The sequence below is a fragment of the Pangasianodon hypophthalmus genome, chromosome 1 (assembly GCF_027358585.1).
Source record: "Pangasianodon hypophthalmus isolate fPanHyp1 chromosome 1, fPanHyp1.pri, whole genome shotgun sequence".
NCBI lineage: Eukaryota > Metazoa > Chordata > Actinopteri > Siluriformes > Pangasiidae > Pangasianodon > Pangasianodon hypophthalmus.
Window position 1 is genome coordinate 23,046,197 of NC_069710.1, and position 24,325 is coordinate 23,070,521.

The following is a 24,325-nucleotide window of genomic DNA, read 5'->3' on the forward strand; positions in this document are numbered from 1 at the left end:
AACATGCTCAAGCCACAAAACCAGTTTTTATGTGAGCTTAGCCTGAGCATAATTTTGGATAATACTTGAAGTGAAAACAGTAAGCCTATTCAGACTGATCCAAACATCCTCATCATCCACACACCACCCCTGGGGATAGGTATAACAGTGCCAGGGAGGCTCAGAGTGGACACCATTTCAATAAAATGGGTTGACTCTCATATATTATTTTTAAACTGTTTTTTTTTTTTTAAATTGCTGATTAATAAGGACCAGCTCCCCGTGTTGGGATTATGCCATCCCTCCCACCCAGAGAACACCAGTCAATTTTGCTCCCTCAGCAACCAGTCACAGATGGATGTGACATTGTCAGGATACAAATGTCTTTGGGATATTTTTGGGAAGTGGGAGGAAACTGGAGAACCTGAAAGAAACCCACATTTACATAGGGAGAACTCCTCACAGACAGTCAGCCAAGTCCAGGATCGAACTTGGGACCCTGGAGCTGAGAGTTGGCAAAGCTACCTGCTGTGCCACTGTGGCAACTACTAAAGAGTAACACACATTTATATTACAATTTATATTATGTTCAGGTTGTTCAGAGAGCAACAGGCTTGAGCATTTTTTGGATTTGGGCAGTGACGGATCACTGGTACTATGGTATTCTGTGATCTTAAATAGTTATTCTATTTAAGATCATTAATTATACTAAACTATAGCTATAATAAAAGTGGTCTTTGTCATTTTCTTTTCATTTCTTATTTACACAAACACCTGCTAGGAAAGTCCCCAAACATGTGAAGGGCTTATGTGTGTCTATTTCCATACATAATTTTCACATTATTACAATAATTCAGATGGGAAAAAGAGGTACATTGTGTATTTTATTAACAGATGTAATATTTGCTAATTTTTTTTTCCAGAATTTGTATATTAGATATACACACAGGTTCTGTACATTACATACATGTTTTTGTTGAAACATCTTCAAACCACACATATAAATCGATTCATTTGCATGATATATAGTATCAGTGAAATACAGTGAGAGCTTTTTATCTGTAGCATCCAAGCCATCAACTTAAATCATGTAAACAATGTAAGAATGCAAAACTGTTCCTGAAATACTGTTGATAATATTTTGAGCACTAGCATACATAGCTAACATGATCGCTACAAGCTTATTGCAACTGGGTTATTTTCAAGGCAATGATTTATTGCATTAAAATGCTGGTGACACCATTGTTAATACTGAGTATATCTATTGAGTTTTGTATTGTGCAATCTTGGAAAATTAAGTTCTACAGTCAGTGTTTCAAAAATCTTTTAGTCAAACGCTCACATCCTGCATAACACTAAAGGAATGTCCTTCAGCAGGACTACAAAAACACAACCAACAGGGATGGAAACTATTAGTGCAGTGAAAGTGCAGAAGAGTATGTGTATAAAAGCTGAAACAGTAATGCATATAGAGCATTATACTGGACAGTCTTTCCACAAAATTCATTAGATGACAAGCTGTTGGCTACTAAATTCTCAAAGCTTCTATGGCAGTTACTCAGAAAAAAGGCAGAGGACTGGTAAAGGCAAAAAAGTTGCAGTTTTACACAGCTATAGTATGCAGTGTAAAGAGTCTCCAAAATAATAAGTCATGTACAAGAAGAACTTCATTTTGCCTTTTCCATTCCCTCAAGCCTAAGGATTTGTCTGGTTTACCAGAATGTAAGAGACATGTCTACGCAGAAGGGTAATAAAAACACTGGTTTCCTTTCCTTGGAAAATGTGCTCAGAATGAGGGCACACATTATATTTACACACTGTCCTGTTCAAATTATTCCATGTCTCTATCTAGCATACAAAATGATGTCAAGTCACCATTTTAGCATTTGTTATTTTAAATGCATGATCATTTGCACAAAGTATAATAATAAGAAAGTTGTGAACAATCAACGTAAGAGGTTTGGATTTAGCTACAGCTTCTTGTGAAATCTGACAAAATTGTATCAATTACTGTAAATATGAGTGAGGTTGTACTAAATAAGGATGAGAACATATACTGAGTGCAAAATCATTTTTAACTGATGAAGCTATTTTAAGAACTTTAAATTCAAAACATTCAAAAAGTTCTAACATTTTCCTATTGGAGACAAATCTGCTAGGACTGTCTTAAAAGTTCATGTGGATCCAAAGAAACCATAAATGTTATGACAAATCTATCATAAAACAGTTTTGTAGAAATGTTATACTATGATTAGTAAAGTGCTTAAAGTTAAACGAAGTGTATGGGCTATGGACCTTATTTTTATTCCATTTTTACTCCATTTGTTATTTTTTTTTATCATTCATGTATTAACTCCTAGCTATTTTTTTTTTTTTTATCAGAATGACAGGTTTGTATCACAAACTGCAATATCATGTGAATACTTCTTTGCTCTGCAATGAACTGGCATCTCATCCAGGGTGTATTCCCACCTCGCACCCTCTGCTCACAGGACCCTGACCAGGATATAGTGGTTACAGTGTGACTTGAGAGTACTTCTTTTCTACCAATCAACATTTTGCAAGCTGAAACATCACTTTCTATTGAGTGATCAACTGGCTCCAAGGTTTATATGGAACAAGCTCAGGAAGGGAAGCCATTCTACCATTCCATCACCAGCACCAAACCAGCAGCAAATACTTCTTCATTACAAACAAACATTGACCTGACTTAGTATGTCCTACCAAGCTTACTGCAGTAGCTGTGTCATGGCTTATTAGCCGGGATCTCACAGAGTTACATTCTGGATGAAGCTCCTGCCTCAACCGAGCTCGTTCAGTATCACATCCAACAGCATCCTCAGACAACAAAGAATACAAAGGAAGAAGGCTGGTGAAGCAGACAACCCCACGTCCCCATTCTTTGGCATGACAGTAAGCCATCTTTTTTCTCTTTCTCCTTCTTTCCCATATTCTGACTCCTCCTCAACCAGTTCTCCATCAGTGACCCTGTGTTCTTTCTCTTGCTCCTCTTTTCTGTCGGTGAACATAGGTGCTGGAGAGGGGAATACACAGCCGAACTTCTCAACAGGGCAGTCCAGGGCCAGCCATTTAGAAAGGACATCAGAAGTGAAGGTGAGCAGAGCTCTAGGGGAGGAGTGGAAAGACGGGAAGACGGAGGGATTTGGTGTTTCCTGGAAACTCTGTTTACACAAAGATGCAAAACTGCAGACTCATTGTGGGAACAGTAATATAGAGCCAAGTTAATTCAGTACTGTTAAGCTGAAGCTTGCAAAGGAGTACAGAATCCACAAATGCCCTAGCACTGGAATAAACTGCTGCTTTTTTGTAGTAGACAAGAATCAACAATAAATTTTCTACACTGAGTTGTCGTAGAATAATAAACAAGTCATTTATTCACATATAAAAGCTCTGCTTCTGTACAGACGCAAAGCATCACAATCATAAATTAAGCACATCATTGATTAAACTTCAGTATGACAGAGTCTACTTTTTAAGAAAGGTTATAACTAAAGGAATTATAAATAAAAAATAATAATAATAAAAAAAAAGCTAATCTGTCTAGTCCAGTGGTTCTCAAAGTGAGGTCTAGGGGCCCATGAAGTATAGCTGGGTGTCTGTAATTTTTTTTTTTATTTAATTACAGTGGTGGAAATAACAAACCACCATTATCAAAGTTATTATATTTATTATAGAGTTCTTACAGTCATTAGTCTGTTTGGCTGTTGAACTTTGAATTGAACAAGTTTAATCCAAACTTCAATAATGAAAAATTAGGTCTATAAATAATGCACCTAATATGCTTTGTTAGTGAAAAGTTCAAGAATAGAAAATGAAATAAATTAATATTATTGTACACATTTAAATAATAATCAAATTAATCTGTACTGAGATGAAATGTGGAATTTATTTTACAGTTGAAGTGGTCACTGGCTACAATAACTTTGAGAACCTCTGATCTAAGATACAAATTATGAGCTTAGTACAAAGTCAGATAACAGATCACATAGTAACTTTCTGACTATAGACTAGAGAAATAATTATTTACAAAATATATTATTCATACCTCTTTCCAAATGTTATCAAGTGTAAAAATCAGGTCACCAATTAAGATATGTTTCATGTGAATCCGTTCAACATGCTGCAGGAGTTGCTTCCAGGAGTCTGACAGGAGGAAGGCTGCACTGAACACACAGCACTACACCCACACACCCATACACAGACATGCATGCACACCCACACACACACACACACACACACACACACGCAGTTAGAATTGCTTGAAATGGTCAACTACCCATTATTCATATTAAAACAAATCCAAATGCAGTCTGTTATACAAAGCACATGGACAACATTTCCAGTATGCCAGAGATGACATACTACTCAGACTAAATTTCCAAGTTTGTAGGCAGAGCTATCTTTATGGTGTAAACCATCCCATAATGCTTTATACTCTTTTCATTTTCAAACAAAAAAAGGGTGAAAGCAGCCTCCTAGCATCCTCATATCTCAACCACAGAAGAATAGTTCTGTCTTTGTAAATAAAATATTTCCTGAATTAACTGAGGTATAATCTACGATAAACAGTCACATAGTTCAGAACTAGCTGTGGTGGCTTAATTTATGATAAAATAACCAATTGTCTAATTTCTATAATTATTAGTTAGATAGTTAGTTTGCAATTACTGATGTATTTACATTGCACTCCTGTTCACAAATTATACACAAAGCAGGTTGTAACCTCTTTAAATTTGCTTAATTATTGCTTTTTTTGTTTGTTTGTTTGTTTTAACCACCACAAATTAACGCATTTTGGATCAAAGTAACTATGTACAAAAATTAATCTGACTGACAGGTATTCATTTGACTATGACAAATCTTGTATACTACATTGTATAATAAACTGCATAAAGTATACAATATATACTGATGTACTATGTAGTACTTACAGCATACAAGTATACTCTCAGAAAGAAGTACAAAAGTGTACCTTTCCTTGTCACTTGGTTGGTACAAGGAGTACCAGGGGTTCTCAGATTTTGCAGCCAAGGACCCCTTTAACTGTAAAATAAATTCCATGGATCCCTTCAATACAGATTTATTCTGTGAACATAATCCAATTATACAAACATTCAGCTAATTATTTGTGTGTGTGCAATCATAATTTGGCTATATATTAGAGTTAAATAGTCTAATAAATAGTAGAGATCATTCCTGTGGTTTCCACTGACAGCACACTTTAGGTAGGTCCGAGTGATACTATTTATAGGTCTATTTGTTACTGAAGTTGGGCCTCATTTTGTTATATATAAAAGTTTGCATAAGCCAAACCAAACAAAGAAATTTCAGCTGGATTTTGAAAATGCTGATTTTCTTTGTATTCACTTGTATTTTTTGATAAATGGCAATCATTTGTAAATGATCCAGCACATGATTTGCATTTAGTGACGCCCACAAAACTCCATAAAAGGCAAAGCTCACAAAGTGAAAAAATGCAAAATAACCACTAAATGGCCAAAAAAGAAGAATTTCTCAGAGGCAGAAGCAGGAGTACAGTACTGTGCAAAAGTCTTAGGCACATGCAAAAATAGTTAAACAAAATGTTTCTACATAAAAAAAAACTATAAAGAACAGTAAACAGTAATAAAACATACAAAGTCAATATTTGGTGTGACAATCCTTTGCTTTAAAAAAATAGTCCCAGGTACAATTTGTGCAGTTTTATAAGGAAATTGGCTGGTAAGTTTTACTGAGTGTCAGGTCAACACCGGAATCAACAAGATACTTCATTTCCCAGAATGCACCACGGTCTACAATCATGGCCGCAAAGGACTATACTTCCCAACACATAAGGACTTCGTCACGCTCACAGTCACCAGACTTCTAATCACACACCTGTTCCCAATTAACACTCAGTGTGCATCTGTCTGAACTTACCAAGCCTTTATTCCCGTGCATCATTATTCTGGTTTTGACTTTGTTTTGTATCTTGTTCATGATTCTGGATTTTGCCTCACTGTTGTTGCTTGCTGATTGCCTGATCTTTGCCTGTTTTTGGATTACATTGTTGAACACTATTTTGAATTTGTTTTCTAGTCTCTTTAAAACTTCAAACTGCATTTGCATCCGCTTCCGCCTCCCTTTCATGACAGATTACTTCACCTCTACCATGGATGCAGCAGGAGAACATGACCAGGGAAATGCCGCAGCAGCACAAGGACGACTGGTGGGAGAGCACCAACAATGCCTGCTAAGATGAACTTGATCTCACAAGAACTCTCCACTGCTGCTACACCACGCACCCCTACCACAGCAGCAAGCTCACTAATTTCCCGACCAGAATAAATATCCAGGTGAAACCACTCAACGTAAGGGCTTTTTGTTGCAATGCTCACTGTATTTCTCCAGTCAAGAGGGGTTATCGGAGCAGCAGAAAATCAGGCTACTCACTGGCAAAGCACTAACCTGGGCCACCGCGAAATGGTTTCAAGGAGGAGATCAACTGGCTTCCTACAGCCTGTGACCTCCAAAACACCCTATCATATTAGGGTTCCCTTGGATGCACCTAAAACGACCCACAGATATCCTGGACAGATAAGGAAATTACTCACTAGTCATCTAACTGCCTGAACCACTGTCGTTAAGCACCTTGACTCTTGTTAGCATCAACCACAGTGGAGAGTCCAGAAAATAGTACACCTTTGAAAATCCCCTCAGAATACCAGGATCTTAAAGAAGTATTCAGTACCAAGGCCAGTGGTCTGCCACTGCACTGACCTTATGACTATGCGACTGAACTTCTGCCTGGGACCACCCCATAACCAAATTTATCCACTATCTATAACTGAACAAGCAATGGAGGAATACATTCAAGAAGCACTGCAACAGGGGAACATTCGCCCTTCCATATCTCCCTCATCAGCAAGATCCTTTTTTGTAGAGAAAAAAGGGGGTGGCCTTCAACTCTGTATAGATTACAGAGGACTCAATCAAATCACTGTAAAGTACCGTTATCCACTGCCACTTGTCCCCGCAGCTCTGGAACAATTGCGACCTGTGAAGATTTTCACCAAGCTTGATCTACGCAGGAAAACGGCCTTTAGTACCACGACTGGTCACTACGAATATTGCGTCATGTTGTATGGGCTCTCTTGTGCCCCCTCAGTTTTTCAATGTCTAATCAATGATGTCCTGAGGGACATGCTTGGAAGATTTGTCATAGCAAATATTGATGGTATCTTGATTTACTCCCCTTCCAAAGAAACCCATATTCAATAAGTCCTCAAATGACTGCTACAGAACCAATTATTTGTCAAAGGGGAGAAGTGCGAATTTCACATGCACAAGATTTCCTTCCTGGGGTATATCATCAGCCCAGAAGGGGTAACCATAGATCAAACCAAGGTGTCTGCTGTGACTGAGTGGCCCACATGCAAAACAGTGAAGGATCTGCAGAGGTTTCTCAGCTTTGCGAATTTCTATTGACAATTCGTCTGAGGCTTTAGCTCCATTGCCCATCCTTTGATGTCTCTCCTCAAAAAGAGGACTAAACGTCTGGCATGGAACAGTGCCACCGAGGAGGCCCTCAGCAAGCTCAAAAGAGCATTCACCACGGCCCCGATCCAAAAGCATCCAAATCCTTCCAAACCGTTCGTAGTGGAAGTCGATGCCTCCGAGACGGGAATGGGAGCCATCCTATCACAGCAGTTTGGGGACAAGCCTTAGCTTCACCCTATTGCCTTCTACTCTAAGAAGTTATCACCAGCTTAGGAAAATTATGATGTCAGGAACAGAGAACTGCTAGCAGTTGAAGCTGGCACTGGGGGAATGGTGTCACTGGCTGGAGGGAGCCACGCATCTGTTCACCATATTCAACTGGACTGGGCCCAGTTTCTACCATGGGCTGCATACTCCCAGAATTCCCTAACACATTCAGCAACACAACTAACCACTTTCCAATTTGTGCTTGGTTATCAGCCCCCTCTGTTCCCCTGGAACGCCAACCCCACCGATTCACCAGCAGTGGATGAATGGTTTAAAAGGAGTGAACAGGTTTGGAAAAGCAGGCATAGACACCTGAACAAGTGGCCCACATAAATAAAGAAAATGCAGAACGACGCCAAGGGGAAACAACACGAGTCTGGCTGGCCACCAAAAACATTAGAAACACCCAGAGATGTATGAAACTAAACCCCAGATACATCGGGCCATACAAGATCCTGAAACAAATCAATGAGGTCACACACCTGACTTACCACAACACTGCCGAATAGCATCATCATTCCATGTCACACCTGGACCACTGGCCGCTGTCATTCCTCTTACGACACCACCAGCACTGCTTCATATCGAAGGAGTGAGCCCCTTCTTTGCCCAGAACACACTGTGGCCTACAAACATGGTCGCCAAGACTACACTTCCCGACACTCGGACTTTGTCATGCTCACAGTCACCAGACTTCTAATCACGCACACTTATTCCCAATTAACGCCACACAACAATTAACTCTCGTTCATTATTATGGATTTTGCCTCATTATTGTTGTTTGCTGATTATCTGACCTTTGCTTGTTTTTGGATTAAGTTGTTGAACACTGTTTCGGATTTGTTTGCCAGTCTTCTTCAAACAAATCTTCAAATTGCATTTACATCCACTTCCGTCTCCCTTTCATGACACTGAGCATCTTGGAGAATCTGCCACAGTTCTTCTGGAGACTCTGACTGTTATACTTGCTCCTTGTTTTTGCCTACAAACCCGGCAGGCTTCATTATGTATTTTTGTCTATTATACATTGATATGTTATATGTTGCCTTTTTTACTGACATACAAACATTTTTCTGTAACATTTAATTTTTTGTTGAAAAAGTAATGTTTGAAATTATACAACATTTTTGTTCTGACTCGATAATGCAGAAGTCACAAAATAAACATCTATAACAAAACTTTTTTTTGCAAAGAACTGTATTTTGGACTCACATCTATGAGAGCAGAACACTACGGTTGGAGAGGTGGAGAACATTGCAGCAACTCTAGGTATACTGAAGTTTAAAGCAAATATGCCAGTCACAGCAAGGTGAAAATAAAGTTCGCCATATAAATTAAACAGATGGCTGAGACGCGTGACGAGATGCTGTTGTATGATAATCATGTTCTCATTTGGGCTTCCGTAGGTTGTAGGTTTCGGCTCATCGTAGGTTTAGACATACCAGTTCGGTCACTTTTCTCTCTTTGAAATGTGCCAGTAGCAAGAAATCCAAGCGCAGATAAAACTTGGACATGCACAACAATGGCACAGGATCTTTTTGTCGGCTGAATTAGTGCTGGCTCTAAAGTGTTGCACAGCATTAAATAAAGATGCCATGGCAAACTGAACTGACTTATAAGTCAGCTTTCATCCTCCAAAAAAAAAAAAAAAAAAATCATACTGGTCTCTAAATATCCAGTCCCTCCAAGGTGCAGCATGTATTAACTCCTTCAGTACTAAATTCCACCATTTGCACAGCATCATCTTATGGCTACCATTTGCATAGACCAGCCCACCCTCATTTTATACAGTGGCATTTTTTATTAATTGAACTAGTCTTATTTGTCTGAAAATGGATTTGGGTTTTCTTGCTGTCTTTATTTTTTTATATATTTAATATTTAATTAATGCCATTAATATGAGTTTAAACTACTTGTTTAAATAATTATTAATTGAATTATTAAATGAAATAATTATTAGTAATTGAAATAAATAAGCAATTTAAACAATATAATCCATGTATTAAAATGCAGTAACTCCTTTTACTAGTTATATGATTCAAAGGTGATCAATCGAAATTTAGATTCGTTAGGCTTCTTGTGCATAAACTGACACACTCAGGGGCACGAGTAGGATATGAACATTTTTCTGAATTTACAGGATTATCATGAATACCAAATTTTACAAAAATTGTTTAAAGTAAATAGTTGCATCTTAAGGAGCATTATTGTATCATTTATTGTACTGCATTATTGTATAATCATTTATCCCTGGTTCGATCTTGAGCTCGGGCTACTGTCTGTGTGGAGTTTCTGTGCATGTTCGCTCTGTTTCTACACGGATATAAACCGCCCCTGGGTGTGAACGTGTGTGTGTGTGTGTGTGTGTGTGTGTGTGTGTGTGTGTGTGTGTGTGTGTGTGTGCACCCTGCGATCAACTCCCCAATATCATCCCCTCCAGGGCGTATTCCCTGCCCTGTGTTTTCAGTATAGGCTCCAAAACCACCATGACCCTGACCGGTTACTGCGAGTGAATAACCAGTGAGTAATTGTTTTTAAGGTTCACATCTTGCACCACTGCAGGTACAAGAAACACACTAAAGGTACGAAAAGTCACATCCTTGCGGGTGATAAGGAAAGGTACATTTTAGTACACACGATGCTGTGATTGAAGCAGAAACCACAGTGAGACAAACATTTCCTCACCGAGTCTTCACACTGTGTGCTGCCATTGAAATGATGCTGTACATAGTAGTTTTTCGGAAACACCTGTAGCTGCAATGAAGATACAAAATGAACATCATTCATTTCAGTCTCTGATAACTCTCATTTGAGCCTCAAACACAATAAACAGATGACTACATTCAGGTCTATATCAGTGGTTTATACAAATAGAGAATGAAACACAGGCACATTGACTCACAAATCCAATCTGTTCTTCATGCTCGATGGAGCCCTGCAGATTGCTGACTGTTTCTCTCTTCAGATCATCGCAAGCGCTTCCTCGAACAGTAAACACTGATAGAAGCAATAAAACTACAAGACAAACAGATAGAGGAATGGTTTTATCGAACACGACGGCTCGAAAAAGCATTTTCAAACAAGAGCGCTATATCCACACTTCCAAGCCCAGGTCGCTGCTGAGACTTCACAGTAACAATGCTCTCTTAAAGCGCGCGTGTTGATAAAGCTTACCTGTGGGTAACATGCTTCTACCGGCCCATCCGCTCTGTGTTACCCATCATGCTTTGTTTTTATGACGTTCCACTTTATGGCGAGTAAAAGTTTAATGACTGTCGATAAATTCTGCGCTGCTTTCCGTGTGCGTGAGTAACTGCGAAGTTATGTTCTGTTCACGAGCACACCTCTCTCTCTCTCTCTCTCCCTCTCTCTCTCTCTCTCTCTCTGTCCTTCTCAGGTTGGTGTGCTGCCCTTCTGGTATTTTCCACTCTCTTTTCGGATAGTCTCTTTCGTTTTTACTTTCACTCTGTGCCCCCTTTTCTCTCCCTCTCTCGGGTCTCCCGCCGTGTCCTAATCACAGCAGCCCCAGTGTGCACGTCCTGGAGGCTCCAGCCACTGACACCCCTCTCCAGTCTCTCTCCTCCCCTTCTCTTTACAGAGGAAATCAGTTCTCCCCTCCTCCGCTTCTTTTGAAAGCATGCACAGGCCCGGACATGCACTTGGGCCTTCTGTTTTCCATTTCAGCCCCCGCTGCACGTAAGGGTCTGTTTCACCCCGTGGGGTAAGTGACTAGGATGAAGTGTGCTTGTTAGTCATCACTTTGGGCTGAGACATCACATTTATGCTAAGTCATTCCAGGGCATCATGTGCTCTTTGTGAAGTGACCTAATTTGGTGACTACATCCTTCAGTCATGCACCCTACAGAGTTCTTTGGATCAGAAGTAATACCCTTAGGCACACTTCCCACTGTATGGGGTTATTTGTGGGGTTTGTCCCTCTGAATTCTCAGAAATAAAGGTACCAAACTGTATTTTCCTGGTCACTGGTGTGGTACCATCAATGGTACATCTTTTGTACCATTTAGTGTGTATCTTTACACCTCTAAAAAAAATTTAAGGTACAAACGTGGATCTTAAGGACCGCTGATGTACAGTACTGTGCAAAGGTCAAAGGCCACCCTTTTCTTGTCAATCAAATGGCCATTCAGTATTCATCGTTAATTATTTGATGGTAAACAATAATGATGGGAAAACGTACAGTACTTTTAATTCCATTTCCAGTCGAACAGCCATGCCAAGCCTATATATACAGGTCAATATTATGATTTATGAAGAATAACAGTAATGAACGGGATGATAATGATGGGAAACTTTTTTGGCCTGCAGAAATAAATAATGCATTGCTGTTTGATGGAAAATAGAATTAATGTACTCTATAATTTACTGCCATTATTGTTTCCCACCAAATAATTAACAATAAGTAGTAAATGGCCTTTTGATTGAAAGTACAAGGGTGACCTCTGACTTTTGTACAGTGCTGTACCTTTAAAGCTTTACTCGAAAAGCTAATTAAAGGTATATCACATGCACCATCCCAGGTAAAAGATACACTCACCATCCACTTTATTAGCTTCTAAAGATACAAGAGATGTGCCCTTGATAGTACCACCTCAGTGGCAATAAAAAGTACAATTTGGTACCTTTATTTCTGAGAGTGTGGTTAACCATTAAAAGCTCTATGTAAAACCCTCCGACCTTATATAAAGGTTAAAGGACCTGAAAGAAAGGTTTAAGTAGAAGCCAATTATGCACCTAGATCCATTACTTAAAATTCTTGAGCACCACTTTTTCCGGGCTATACTAAAGTAAATATCTGTGGTACCTTCCCACTCATGAATCACTCTCTTATGGTAAGGCTGGCTAATTTCATTTGGAGACATATCTGAAGGGAGGTGGAAAGGAATGTCAGGGCAGTCAGCCAGAAAATCTCAAATGTTTTAATGTAGTAGTATGTACGATAGTACTTATTTATTTTTGTTATAATTATTAAATATTGGGACACTGATATATGAAGTTTAGACACGCTATTAGCTGTCATTGTAGTTGCATCAACGACCTGTATCTATATTTATAACTCGAAGAGATTGTAAAATACACATAAGTCGCTACATATAATTATTGAATTCTGTCAGTTGGTTCTAGGAAGTAATTTATATTATTCTTAAACATTGTGGCTTCTTTATAAGAGTTTAAGGTTGTGGATTTCCATATACAAACAAGAACTGAGGGAATGGGAGGGAGAACAAATAAGAAAAATGATCCTTTGAATCAACATCACCTCAAGATGGTGTAGGTGTGAAGAGTAAACACACTTGTTTACAAGCAAATTTGTTTATTTAGCATTTCTATTTACAGTAAAAGCCAAATATTAACAGCAGGTTATGAAGTATGACATACAGAGACATTCCAAGTATATGGCAAGTTAACAGAGAAATCAGTGAAGGTGCAAATCAAACGACTCATTCAAGTTCTCTCACTAAAACGCTTGTATAAACACAGCCACTGTCCTACTTGGATTGAAACGAGTTTTGGAGTGCAGATTCTTCATATACAGGTTTTACAGAAGTGACTTTCAGAATCCAGCTACATGACAAAGAGCACACACATTTTTCAACAAATGTTTCATGCATGCAGAATATATATGAGCATACCTTAATATCTGTAGTTTTTCTTCTAAATCATAAACTGAAATATACCAGCTGCATAAATATATAAAATAAATAAGGCTTGTGTGCTTTGAACAGCACAGAGGTAATGCAGATGGTACAATGACTACTCAGTTTATCAAATGGCATCAGTTAGGAAAAGTAAATAGATTCTTGTTTTAATAACCTTAATAACTTAATACGTAATCTCTCAAAATCCAAGAGCAAGAAATAAGTATCTATAAGCTCTGTGATGGTGAAAACAATCATTACAGTAGTCCATCTCAACGTCTGTAAACAGCACGAGAGCTCAAGTTAATACGCTGGAAAACGTGCAGCAAGATTAAACATCATGTGCAAGTTACAACATCTGTCTAATGCAGGGTGGTGCTTGTTGCATTATGTACTTGGCCTTTGGGCTAACAGCAAAGAAAGGAACCTCTTTAAGCAAAAAAAAAAAAAGATTTTTGCAGTAACAATGCAGAAATCAAAGATTTGATAATGAATCAAATATTGTGCAGCCCTCCTATTTCAGGAAATAATAAATTATATAAATGTGTAAGAATGTGACAGCTGAAAATCTCCAAGTAGTTGACCAGTTTTGCAAGTGGCTACATCACCCTCAGACATTTTTAATTCACCCATGAAACACATGATGCAATACAAAAACTCCTTCAAAACACACCAACACACACATACATAACAGAATGGATTTGGAGTGATGTTCACGTTCTCTCTCCCAGACTTACTGACTCAGTGTTCTCTCTCCTCCTCGGACGGCGGTCATTAGATGGCTCTTGTATGTCTTGCTCAGTCCTGTCATCCAGAATTTAAGGAGACGCACGTCCTCTTCTCCATGTCCATTGGCCCCCAGCAGGACTAAAACCTTTTGTGTGTCCTCCTTACCTCTTCCATCCACCTTAGAGAACTTAAACAGCACTTTCACTTTACTGGAAAAGGAGGAAGGAAATGAGGAGACAATGTTAAGAAGCTCAATAAACACCAGACTTACTACCAGCTTGTGTTTGCATCAGCAGTGCAGCTAATCATTGCATTCAGTATATGAAAAAGTTTTCTGTAACTAGGTACGCTGTTTCAAAAATAGAAGACAACATATCTTTTTATCTTGAAAAGTATTTTAAGGGTAACTTATAACTCTACAAGTCTAGCACAATATGAGTAAAAGCCATAATTATAAAGAGTCAGAGTTGCACTTACTTCATCCACTCCTCCTTTAGACAGAGCAGGCAGTGAGACACCACCTCCACAGACAGATTTTCATTAGCCAGTGCCAGATCAATCTTATTCAACAGCGTCGGTCCTGCAGGTTTATAGCAGAAGAGAAAGAGACACAATATATCATGCCATTAGGTGAGCTTCACATGTGTTTGTGCATGAATTGTTTGTTTTTCAGTGTTTACCTTTGTCTGTTGGTTGTGTATTAGCACTGCTGATACTGAACTGGTACACTGAAAGGATATCATCATTGTACGCAGGATACGCACTGCCCTGTTCCAATTCCCGCACCTCTACCAACACCATGAACTCTGAAAGAGAAGGAATACAGTCTAACACTAACACAAGTACAATGGCTATAGACCTCAGGTTACACGTTTCTATCCACAAAATGTATGTACTGTTTACTGAAATGTCATTTTGTTTAATTTATATTTTCATAATTGAGGCATAATCTAATCCAAAGGAGGGTCTTACACATGAACCCAACAGTGGCTCTCTGTCAGTCCTGTGTTTTAAACTCAACATTCCAGTCACTAGAGCAAAACTTTAACCACCATGATTACATCATAGTGGCTTTGATATTTATATACACAAACACAAATTCAGGGAATGGGAGGGAGAACAAATAAGAAAAAAATGATCCTTTGAATCAACATCACCTCAGGATGGTGTAGGTGTGAACATTAAACACACTTGTTTATAAGCAACATTCAAATTTGTTTATTTAGCATTTCTATTTACAGTAAAAGCCAAATATTAACAGCAGGTTACGAAGTATGACATACAGAGACATTCCAAGTATAAGGCAAGTTAACAGAGAAATCATTGAAGGTGCAGATCAAACGACTCATTCAAGTTCTCTCACTAAAACGCTTGTATAAACACAGCCACTGTCCTACTTGGATTGAAACGAGTTTTGGAGTGCAGATTCTTCATATACAGGTTTTACAGAAGTAAAAGTACAGATGGTACAATGACTACTCAGTTTATCAGATGGCATCAGTTAGGAAAAGTAAATAGATTCTTGTTTTAATATCCTTTTAACCCAAATGAGGGTCTTACACATGAACCCAACAGTGGCTCTCTGTCAGTCCTGTGTTTTAAACTCAACATTCCAGTCACTAGAGCAAAACTTTAACCACTGTGATTATATTATTACTGATTAGTTTTTGGAACATCCCTGTCAATTTTTTTCTCCCCAATTTCTCCCCAGCTTCCACACCTTCCACTATCTGACGTTAAAGCAAGGCAAGGCAATATTGCCATTAAGTTATGATGATTATGATTAATTAATTAAATAATTCAGTAATTAATCATAATCATCAAAATGTAACGGTAACATTGCCTTGCTGTAATGGCAGACAGAGAACAAACTGTTACGGAATTAATCATAAGTTCATGTGGAAGGTGTTCCTTTGACTGTTACTTTTGTTTTGCAATATATAGTGGTATAGTGGCCATACCTGAGGAAGTGACATGAGCTGGGATTTGCACATCAGGGCTCAGACCCAGGAAATTGCATCGATATGCTTCTTCATATTGTGTACTGTAAGGTATCACACGAACACAGCCCACTGGTAGCAAAGCCTGTTGGGGGGAAAAAGAGAAGCCAGAAATCAAAAGCAGAACTGTCATATGGAATTTTAAAGCTGTACACATAAATATTAGAATTTTGTCTTTAAAATGAACAGTATCTAATGTACCTCTCAGAAGGCATTATAGACAAGCAGGCCCATTGCAGAACCAAATCAGTTTTTGTGATTGTTATGCTTTTTACATGGCAAGCCTTGTTAGGAGGAGCTTAGCACTGATTATTGAATATTATATTTTAAACAATAAAACCTGTAACAACAACTACTTTTTTGCAATTTAATGTTTACACTTGTGGTTAACGCACCTTGAGCACATTAAAAGCAGACTGGATAAGACCACAGTCCTTCCCTCTCCATATTACTTGGTTTCCCATTAGCACATGCCATGCCAGCTGTCTGAACTCTGCTGTACCAAGGACCTGCCAATCATTCATATAAAAATACATTTTCAAAATGGCAACTAAAATTAAATCGCACAGAACTAAGGGTTTTTAATATGTATCTACCTGTCGTAAATGTCTCAGAGATTTGAATTTTGGTCCAAGAGTCTCTTCTTCTTTTCCATCATCACCACACAGAAAATCTCTGTCCTGTGTGGTGTCTGACTGGCTGTCCTGAGCTACACTGCCAACTCCCTCTGCATTCATCTCCTCTTCTTGTTCTATGGAAAACACAGAAATCAGAAAATTCAGTCAGCATATTTGAACATGTTAAATGAAATCATGTATTAAAGGCTGAAAGAGATCTATTCTGAGTCCAAATCTGGCTCTGATATCTGAGGTTCAATTCAATTCATTTCCATTTTATTTGCACAGTGATTTTAGCAAAGCACCTTTACAGAAATCTGGATGTAGAGTTAGATCTCTAATGAGCAAGAAAAAGATGGTAATAACAAGGAAAAAAATTCCCTGAGACAACAGGAAGAAAAAAAATTGAGGGAAACCAGACTCAAAAATGGAACCCATGCTCTTCTGTGTAACACCAGATAGTTGGATTATGGGTAGCTACTGGCATCCTACATACATGTGAATCAAGTCAGATTGTGTTTAAGCAATCTATTTTTGGATACAATACTCTCATCAATGTTGCATCATTATTAAATTGTGTGTGTGTGTGTTTGTACGCAGCATGGGCTAAAATATTTCAGTTGTCTGCTTCAGTTAACTTCAACAACTTTAGATTGTTCACTTTTCCATGTTCCCTTTCATCTACAATCACTATGGGTTGTTTTGCCATACAAAAATACAGTACATGTTAGGGATCCTGCATGGACACAGTGACTGAGAAGAGAGACATCGTACCCACATCATGAACATGTAAATTCATGCACTATCACGAGTGAGTGAATATTCTGTCAAAAAAAAAATTCACATCTACTGGAATTGACGCAGAGTAAAACGCCATCCTAGGGGAAAAAAACCACTAAACTAATATATGTTTCCTTGTGTGTGATTATGCATGTATCAGCATGCTGCCTGGTGAAGCTGACTTTCACTTTACTACATCTAGGCATCTAACTGACAGTCAAACAGGCAGAAACATGAATATATGTGTATGTTTGGTTGTATGTGTATGTTAATAGATTGCATTTGTAAGAGTAGTTTTAATGGAAGTTACTTTCTACTATGTTAGTTATGTGAGAGTGGAACATTATTTCTAGGTTCAAGCAAGTAAAAATCATTCATTCCATTTCAGTAACCTTTTTATCCCGGTCAGGGTTGTGGAGGATACAGAGCCTTTCTCAGGAAAACTGGGTGTAAGCCGTGAATACACCCTGGATGGGACGCCAAACCATTGCAGGGAATCATGCACACACAAACGCACGCGCGCACACGCGTGCGCACACAATCACATGCACGCACACATATTTGATCACACCTAGGAGCAATGTAAATGTAGCCAATCCAACTTCCAGCATGTTCTTGTGAGGTGGGAGGAAACAGGAGGAAACTCAGACAGACAAAGCGAGAACATATGAAACTACATATAGACAGAAGCACGAGCTCAGAATCGAATCAGGAACCATGGAGTTCTGAGGCTGCTGTGCTACCCACTGCGCCACCATACTGCCCACAAGTAAATCTGCAAAAAAAATTTCACTTTTACATCCTTTGGCTGTGTTCATCCTGCAACATATCCTGTAATAATGAGCATTTATAGTGAATAGTTTGCTCATAGATTCAGCCTAGTGATTCAGTGACAGAGGATTAGATTAAAAAATATATATTACTGCATGAAAACAAAGGTGGTTGATTATTTGGCTAAACAAACAAACAACTTTATGATAATATTGCCTCCTCGTGATCTACATGATTAGCACTACTGCTTATTTTTGTACTGTCATTAGTGAAGCTTCTGTATTATGGAATACATATACTTATAAAAATAAGTTTAAGCCATTTATTTACACTGAATGCTTTTTATCATCATCATTGCCACTAGTTATTCTGAAATTATAATTCTAATTCTGTGTAAAGAATACCTGAGGACTTTATTTCCTAGATACTTTCTTCCTCTTACATAGATAAGTATTTGTAATATTTATTTGGAGAAAAAACAAAACAAAAAAAAAAACACTCTTATTTAGGTAAGTCTGTATTAGCCATAGCAGTATAGCAGTATAGTTACACACCTGGGGTAAAGCGAAACGGTAAGCAGTAAATTATCATTCTCATTTTATCTCATCCAATCTCACACTATCTCTACAAGCTCATTCTCAGAATTCAATATTGTGGCTGCAAACCTCTAAGCCTGTATCTGTTGATTACAAACATCCCTCTAGGGCACGGCCCACTGTTCTAAAATAATTCAGGATTTTGTGCATAATTATCTTGCTTATTTATTTCTGGCACTGGATGTACTGCTGGCACAAACCATGTACAGTCAAGTCCATAAATATTTGGACATATAGCATATCAAAGCAGATAATATAGCCTTACTCATTTCAGAATTCAGCCTGCTGCTTCTGTCAGCAGTCACATCATCAAAAACAGAAGGCAAACAGTTTCATCGGCATTCATACATGCCCACGCCATAAGATGAATTGTTATGCTTTGGATCATGAGCAGTTTCTTCCCCTTCCATACTCTTATCTTGTCATCATTCTCATACATTTTGGCAAACTCTAATCTGGCCTTCCTGTTTTTGAGACATTCTTTGTAACAATGTACCAAATAGTAGATGTGGCCACACCTAATGTTTTTTGCTATTTAAAGGGTTTGTTTTGATTTTTCAGCCCAATGATTGCTTGCTTCACTGGCAGTGACAGCTCTTTTGACTTCATATTGAGAGTTAACAGCAACAGATTCCGGCCATGAAACAGCTGAGCAGCCAATTGTCCAATTACTTTTGGACTCTTAAAAAAGGGGGAACCACATATAAAAAGTGCTGTCATTCCTACACCCTACACTCGATCTGAATGTAAATTCCCTCAAATTAAAGCAGTCTGTACTTTTTTCCCAAATATTTTTAGAACTGACTGTATTCAAACTTTACAACACTACTGTTGTATAAATTTACATTTATATGCCCAATACAGCTTATTAACACCCAAATATAAATATTATTATTTATTAAATATCGAGGATGCCGAAAACTACTTATATAATTGGGGGGTCCACCTAGTGATGCATGTGTGCACTGGTGTGAGAAATACGCGCAGTAAAACTAGCCATTTGCTACATGTTTACAAACATTGGGGCGCATTCATCAATCTTTGAGTAAAGCTGTGTGTAAATGTTTGTGTAAGCCAAACTTAACTAAAGAGTTATGCTGGATTTACAGAAGCTTTGTAAACACTGCTTTTCTTCTTAGTCGCCTGAGTATGTTGATAAATGTTAATCACCTGTAAAATACCAGGCGTGTGTATGCCACAGCTTATTTGCTTTTGGTGACATCCACAACACTCCATTAAAAGACCAAGTTCACAGAACAGAAAGTGCAAAATGGCAAAAAAGTTGAGGCGGAGGCAGAAGTTGAAGTACTTTTGACAAGTGTCTACGAGAATTTTAAAAATATTATTTAGCAGCATATCCAGAAGAATCATGGCACCTGAAAAGGGCAAAATATAGAGAGAAATTACGGAGGTGCATGTGGTGTCGTCCATCCAGCACAATAAAAGTGAAGTCAAAAGAAAATGGTTTGTTACAAAAACGTAGTCAAAAAAAGTATTACTGCTATTCAAGTTTCTCTGTTACCAGGGGAGGCCAAACCATAACGAAGCTTTTTAAAATTAACCAGATGCCATGGCAAATGAAACCAACTTCTAACCCACCTTTCATCCTCTGGAAAAAAAAAATAATAATAAAAAAAAAAAATCCATTCTGGTCTCTAAATATCCATTGCATCATGCGTTAACTCTTCCAGTAATATCAATTCTGCCATTTGCACTGCATTATGGCTACCATCTGCACAGACGTGACGTCCTCCTTTTACACGGCAGAATCTTAATTGAACAACTAGCCTTATTTGTATTAAAATGGATTCGGTTTGACCTGCTGTCTTTTACATATACATGCACACACACATACATACATATACATACATATACATATATATATATATATACACACACACACACACACACACCAGCTTGCTAGGAAGCTGGGGTCAGAGTGCAGGGTCAGCCATGATACGGCACCCCTGGAGCAGATGTGGTTAAGAGCCTTGCTCAAGTGCCTAACAGCAGCAGCTTGACAGTACTGGGGCTTGAACCCCTGCCCTTCTAATCAGTAACCACCATTGCCTGTATAATATATATATATAAAATGACTGGTCAAAAAATATTTTATTTGTGTGTGTATTTTAAATAAATATGCGACTTGAACTTGATAGCATAATCCATATATAAAAATCCAGTAACTCATTATAAGATCTGAAGCCGATCAATGGAGGTTTACATGTTAGTCTTCTCATGTGTAAATTTACACACTCAGGAGCACGAGTACGATATGACATTTTTTTCCGAATTTACAGGTTTTTCCACAAAAACCAATTTTTTTGTGCAAACACTCATATGACAAACAATGTACCCATAAATCCATTCGTATCCAGCTTGATTAATGAGGCCCATTGTTCTTTTTTTGCATTTCTATTCCCCATTGTGACTCTCAAGTCAAAGCTGTGTAGAAAATCAGTGTAATATATTTGTGATTTTTTTTTAAATGATTGTTTATGTTCATTAGACAAATTAAAATGGTGGAGGACCACATATAAAAAGTGCTGTCATTCCTACACCGTCCACCCGATCTGGATGCAAATACCCTCAAATTAAAGCAGTCTGTACTTTTGCTCATTATTTAATTCCAAATGTCCAAGACCTTTACCTGTTTGTCTTTCAATGAGGACAAGTGTGTCTTCAGTAGGTGCTCCCTCAAGTAATTTTTCAGTCAGTCGGCTCCCACACGCCTTTAACAACCTGCAGCGTGCATGTTATACAAGCATTAGAAAGAACACTGCATTCACTCTGCTACTGATTTACACAGGTAAATAAGGTAAATCAAGTGTCCATGTGGTGAGCTCAGTTTGTGTGAGCTGTTTTTGTGTATGTCCTACCAGCTGAAAGAAGTGTGCAGGCTGGCCCACAGGTTGGGATGCTGGGTAAGAGAGGTTAGAGAACGAGCTGCATTGCCACTGCGTTGATGAGGAAACCCTGCTGGTGAAAAAATCCGTACAGCTCTCTGAGGGCATACCACCTGCTCGCTATCAAACACCTGAAGGTGAAGGGTAAAACAGAGACCAGGTCAGTCATCTTTTGCCTTAGAGTGGCCAGACTGGTTAAAGCTGACAGGAAGGATATGGTAGCTCAAATAAACACTCTTTACATCTGTGGTGAGCAGAAAAGCATCTAAGAATGCAAAACACCTCAAAACATTAAGGCAGGTGGGCTACAACATCAGAAGACCACAAAAGTCTTACTCCTGTCATCCAAGAACAGGAATCCAAGGCTAGAAAGGGCACAGGCTCACTGAAACAGTTGAAATCAGAACAAGATCAGGTGATGTTTTTCCAATCTTGTTTGGCTGACTAGATAATTGCATGAATGAGTAGGATTTACAGATGTCCCTTTTAAAATGGCGAGTGAGTGTATGTCACCATCGCTTATATCAATTACAACTCATCTATTTCAAGAAAGAAGCAGCTAAGAAATATAGATGTGTCATAATCAAATGTTGCAGGTCTTCTGGCAACATTTTGTGTCTTTTAGAACGGTGATTAGTAAATTGCACTGTAACTCTGATTTTGTCAGATGGTTTTGTTATAATCATAGCCCTGAGCTATTGTGGGATTACTGGGATTGGACCTCTGCTACCTGGAGTGCAGTGCTCTGCAGACTCTGGATGGTGATTTTGAGGTGGCGCAGCAGGAAAGGCCAGGAGTTGATGAGATAGATCCTGTCCATGGCCACTATAACGATGCTGTACCAGCGCTGGAAGCCACGCGCCAGGCTGTCTTTGATGAAGAACGTGTGCGAGAACACAAAGCCATGCTGCTCATCCCCAAAGAAGATGGGTCCTTCTCTACCTGGACACACCTGTAAAAAGCACCAGCGTTCATAGTTAGACCAAAGTGATTTAACCAAATCAAAATGGTATTGGAGAAAGAAATAATCTGTTTCTTCTGCATATACGAATCTAAATATGGTCTCCCTTTCGCAACTAAAAGATCATAGGACAGTCTCCATTTCCCCATCAAACTAACACACACACACACCCTCCCAAAGCACTCACCTCACAGCTCAGGCTGCGCACGCATGCCTGCCGCACCACGCTGAACAGCTGAGGCTGACGTGGGTGCTGATGACTAAGGAAGCGAATCCCTGTCTCACTGTCCACACTCACAAAGCCAGGGTGGGAAGCAGGGAGGGAGCGACAGCCCTAAGCATGGAAGAGATTAAAAGACATCAGACACCAACACAGAAAAAAAGAGAGAGATGACATAAGGCCATATTTAAGTATTACGAGTTAAGTTGTTTATCAACTCAATTGCCCTTCTACTGTCACTTGACCATGTAATGAGAATGAGCACTGCTTTGAATCTCACATCGCACATGTCAGCTCTGTGTGTGTCTGAGCTGTTGGCCTTCATGGTGAGTCCCTCTCCATCACGCTCTCCTTCAGGTTCTCGGTCAGGCATCATCATTGATCCAGGCTGAGGAGGTGAGGGTGATGGTGGATGAACAGCCTCGGTGCAAAACAGAGTCCGAGGCCCATGGAGTTCACAGAAGTGACAAAGGGCAACTAATGCGTTCATCTGTAAATATTTTATTTATGTTAAACATTTTATGTACAAGTATTCACTCAAGCAGTGGCAGTGAATGATATGAGCAGATGGAGAAGTAATTTCTGAATAGTTAAATTAAATTAAAAGGTAAAGTAAATTCGACATAAGCAAGTAATGTTATATGTGAAGGATTTAGAGTGAATACATCTACTCATTAAAGGAAATGAAATCGAAAAGATATCACCTCAAGGAGCAAGACTAAGCAAGCAATAATAATGAATATAACGTAAATACCGTATATATATATTTTACTTACCTTTTCAGTCTTCCTGACAGTCAGCAACAGACCCAAGTCTGACTGAGTGACTTAACCAAACCAAGCCATCTTCATTTTTCAGCTAAATTCGTGAATTAACACACACAAGAAACGTTAAATGCAGTAGGTTACTAAGTATTTCCGAAATACTCCTCCAGAAGTAAGCCCGATAAGTCGCTAATACAGAAATAAAACAGCTATCTACAGTATCTCTTTGTCATTATTTGTTAGAAATCGCAGTCTCCTGTACATCGTACTGTATCTCTCCGGGTCAGAGTCCAGCATTTTTAGCAAAGTATAAATAATTGTCTTTGCACCGCCTCACAATCCCTCTTTGCTCCTCGCTGGTCACGTGGCTCAGAGTCACGCGCTCTGTTCATAACAACGTGCGCGTGACCAGCCCGCATGCTGAAATAGAAATGAAGCCGATAGCGCGTTTACACGTCGTTTTAGCAGTGTGGTCAATTTCCCTGGACCTTTACTGGATTTCAGACACGAGATCGAGATTTACGCCATATGTTTCAACTGATCTGAACCATCCATCAGGGTCTGAATGCGTTGCCTTT

The 24,325-nt window shown here is 38.8% G+C and overlaps 2 protein-coding genes across 4 annotated transcripts; both read right to left on the bottom strand.

Annotated features, from left to right (window-relative positions):
- Positions 1-850: 850 nt before the first annotated feature.
- On the bottom strand, positions 851-11,451 carry zgc:174888 (uncharacterized protein LOC558116 homolog). 2 transcript variants are annotated; one of them, XM_026939989.3, is made up of 5 exons: positions 10,921-11,446; positions 10,649-10,761; positions 10,432-10,500; positions 4,046-4,177; positions 851-3,161 (listed from the first exon to the last, which is right to left on the bottom strand). In XM_026939989.3, the coding sequence occupies exons 1-5, from the start codon at positions 10,931-10,933 to the stop codon at positions 2,781-2,783; spliced, it is 708 nt and encodes a 235-aa protein (XP_026795790.2). In that variant the 5' UTR covers positions 10,934-11,446; the 3' UTR covers positions 851-2,780. The 2 variants fall into 2 exon arrangements, with proteins under 2 accessions (XP_026795790.2, XP_026795791.1); XM_026939990.3 differs by lacking the exon at positions 10,432-10,500 and having other exon boundaries at positions 10,921-11,451.
- Positions 11,452-13,058: 1,607 nt separating this feature from the next.
- Positions 13,059-24,304, bottom strand: flcn (folliculin). 2 transcript variants are annotated; one of them, XM_026939733.3, is made up of 12 exons: positions 23,760-24,300; positions 23,264-23,473; positions 22,951-23,097; positions 22,533-22,754; positions 21,776-21,933; positions 21,547-21,638; positions 16,729-16,883; positions 16,528-16,641; positions 16,094-16,217; positions 14,813-14,938; positions 14,610-14,712; positions 13,059-14,341 (listed from the first exon to the last, which is right to left on the bottom strand). In XM_026939733.3, the coding sequence occupies exons 2-12, from the start codon at positions 23,471-23,473 to the stop codon at positions 14,137-14,139; spliced, it is 1,656 nt and encodes a 551-aa protein (XP_026795534.1). In that variant the 5' UTR covers positions 23,760-24,300; the 3' UTR covers positions 13,059-14,136. The 2 variants fall into 2 exon arrangements, with proteins under 2 accessions (XP_026795534.1, XP_053089083.1); XM_053233108.1 differs by lacking the exon at positions 16,528-16,641 and having other exon boundaries at positions 23,760-24,304.
- Between the last annotated feature and the right edge of the window lie 21 nt (positions 24,305-24,325).

Coding starts and splice junctions, on each gene's coding strand:
- zgc:174888 (XM_026939989.3), bottom strand. Junction 10,501..10,648: donor ATGAAGAACAGATTGGATTT/GTGAGTCAATGT, acceptor TCTTCATTGCAG/CTACAGGTGTTTCCGAAAAA. Junction 3,162..4,045: donor TTGATAACATTTGGAAAGAG/GTATGAATAATA, acceptor TTGTGTAAACAG/AGTTTCCAGGAAACACCAAA.
- flcn (XM_026939733.3), bottom strand. CDS start 23,473: ATGAACGCATTAGTTGCCCTTTGTCACTTCTGTGAACTCCATGGGCCT. Junction 16,642..16,728: donor CTCTGAGACATTTACGACAG/GTAGATACATAT, acceptor AATGATTGGCAG/GTCCTTGGTACAGCAGAGTT. Junction 14,713..14,812: donor TACACAACCAACAGACAAAG/GTAAACACTGAA, acceptor ATAAACCTGCAG/GACCGACGCTGTTGAATAAG.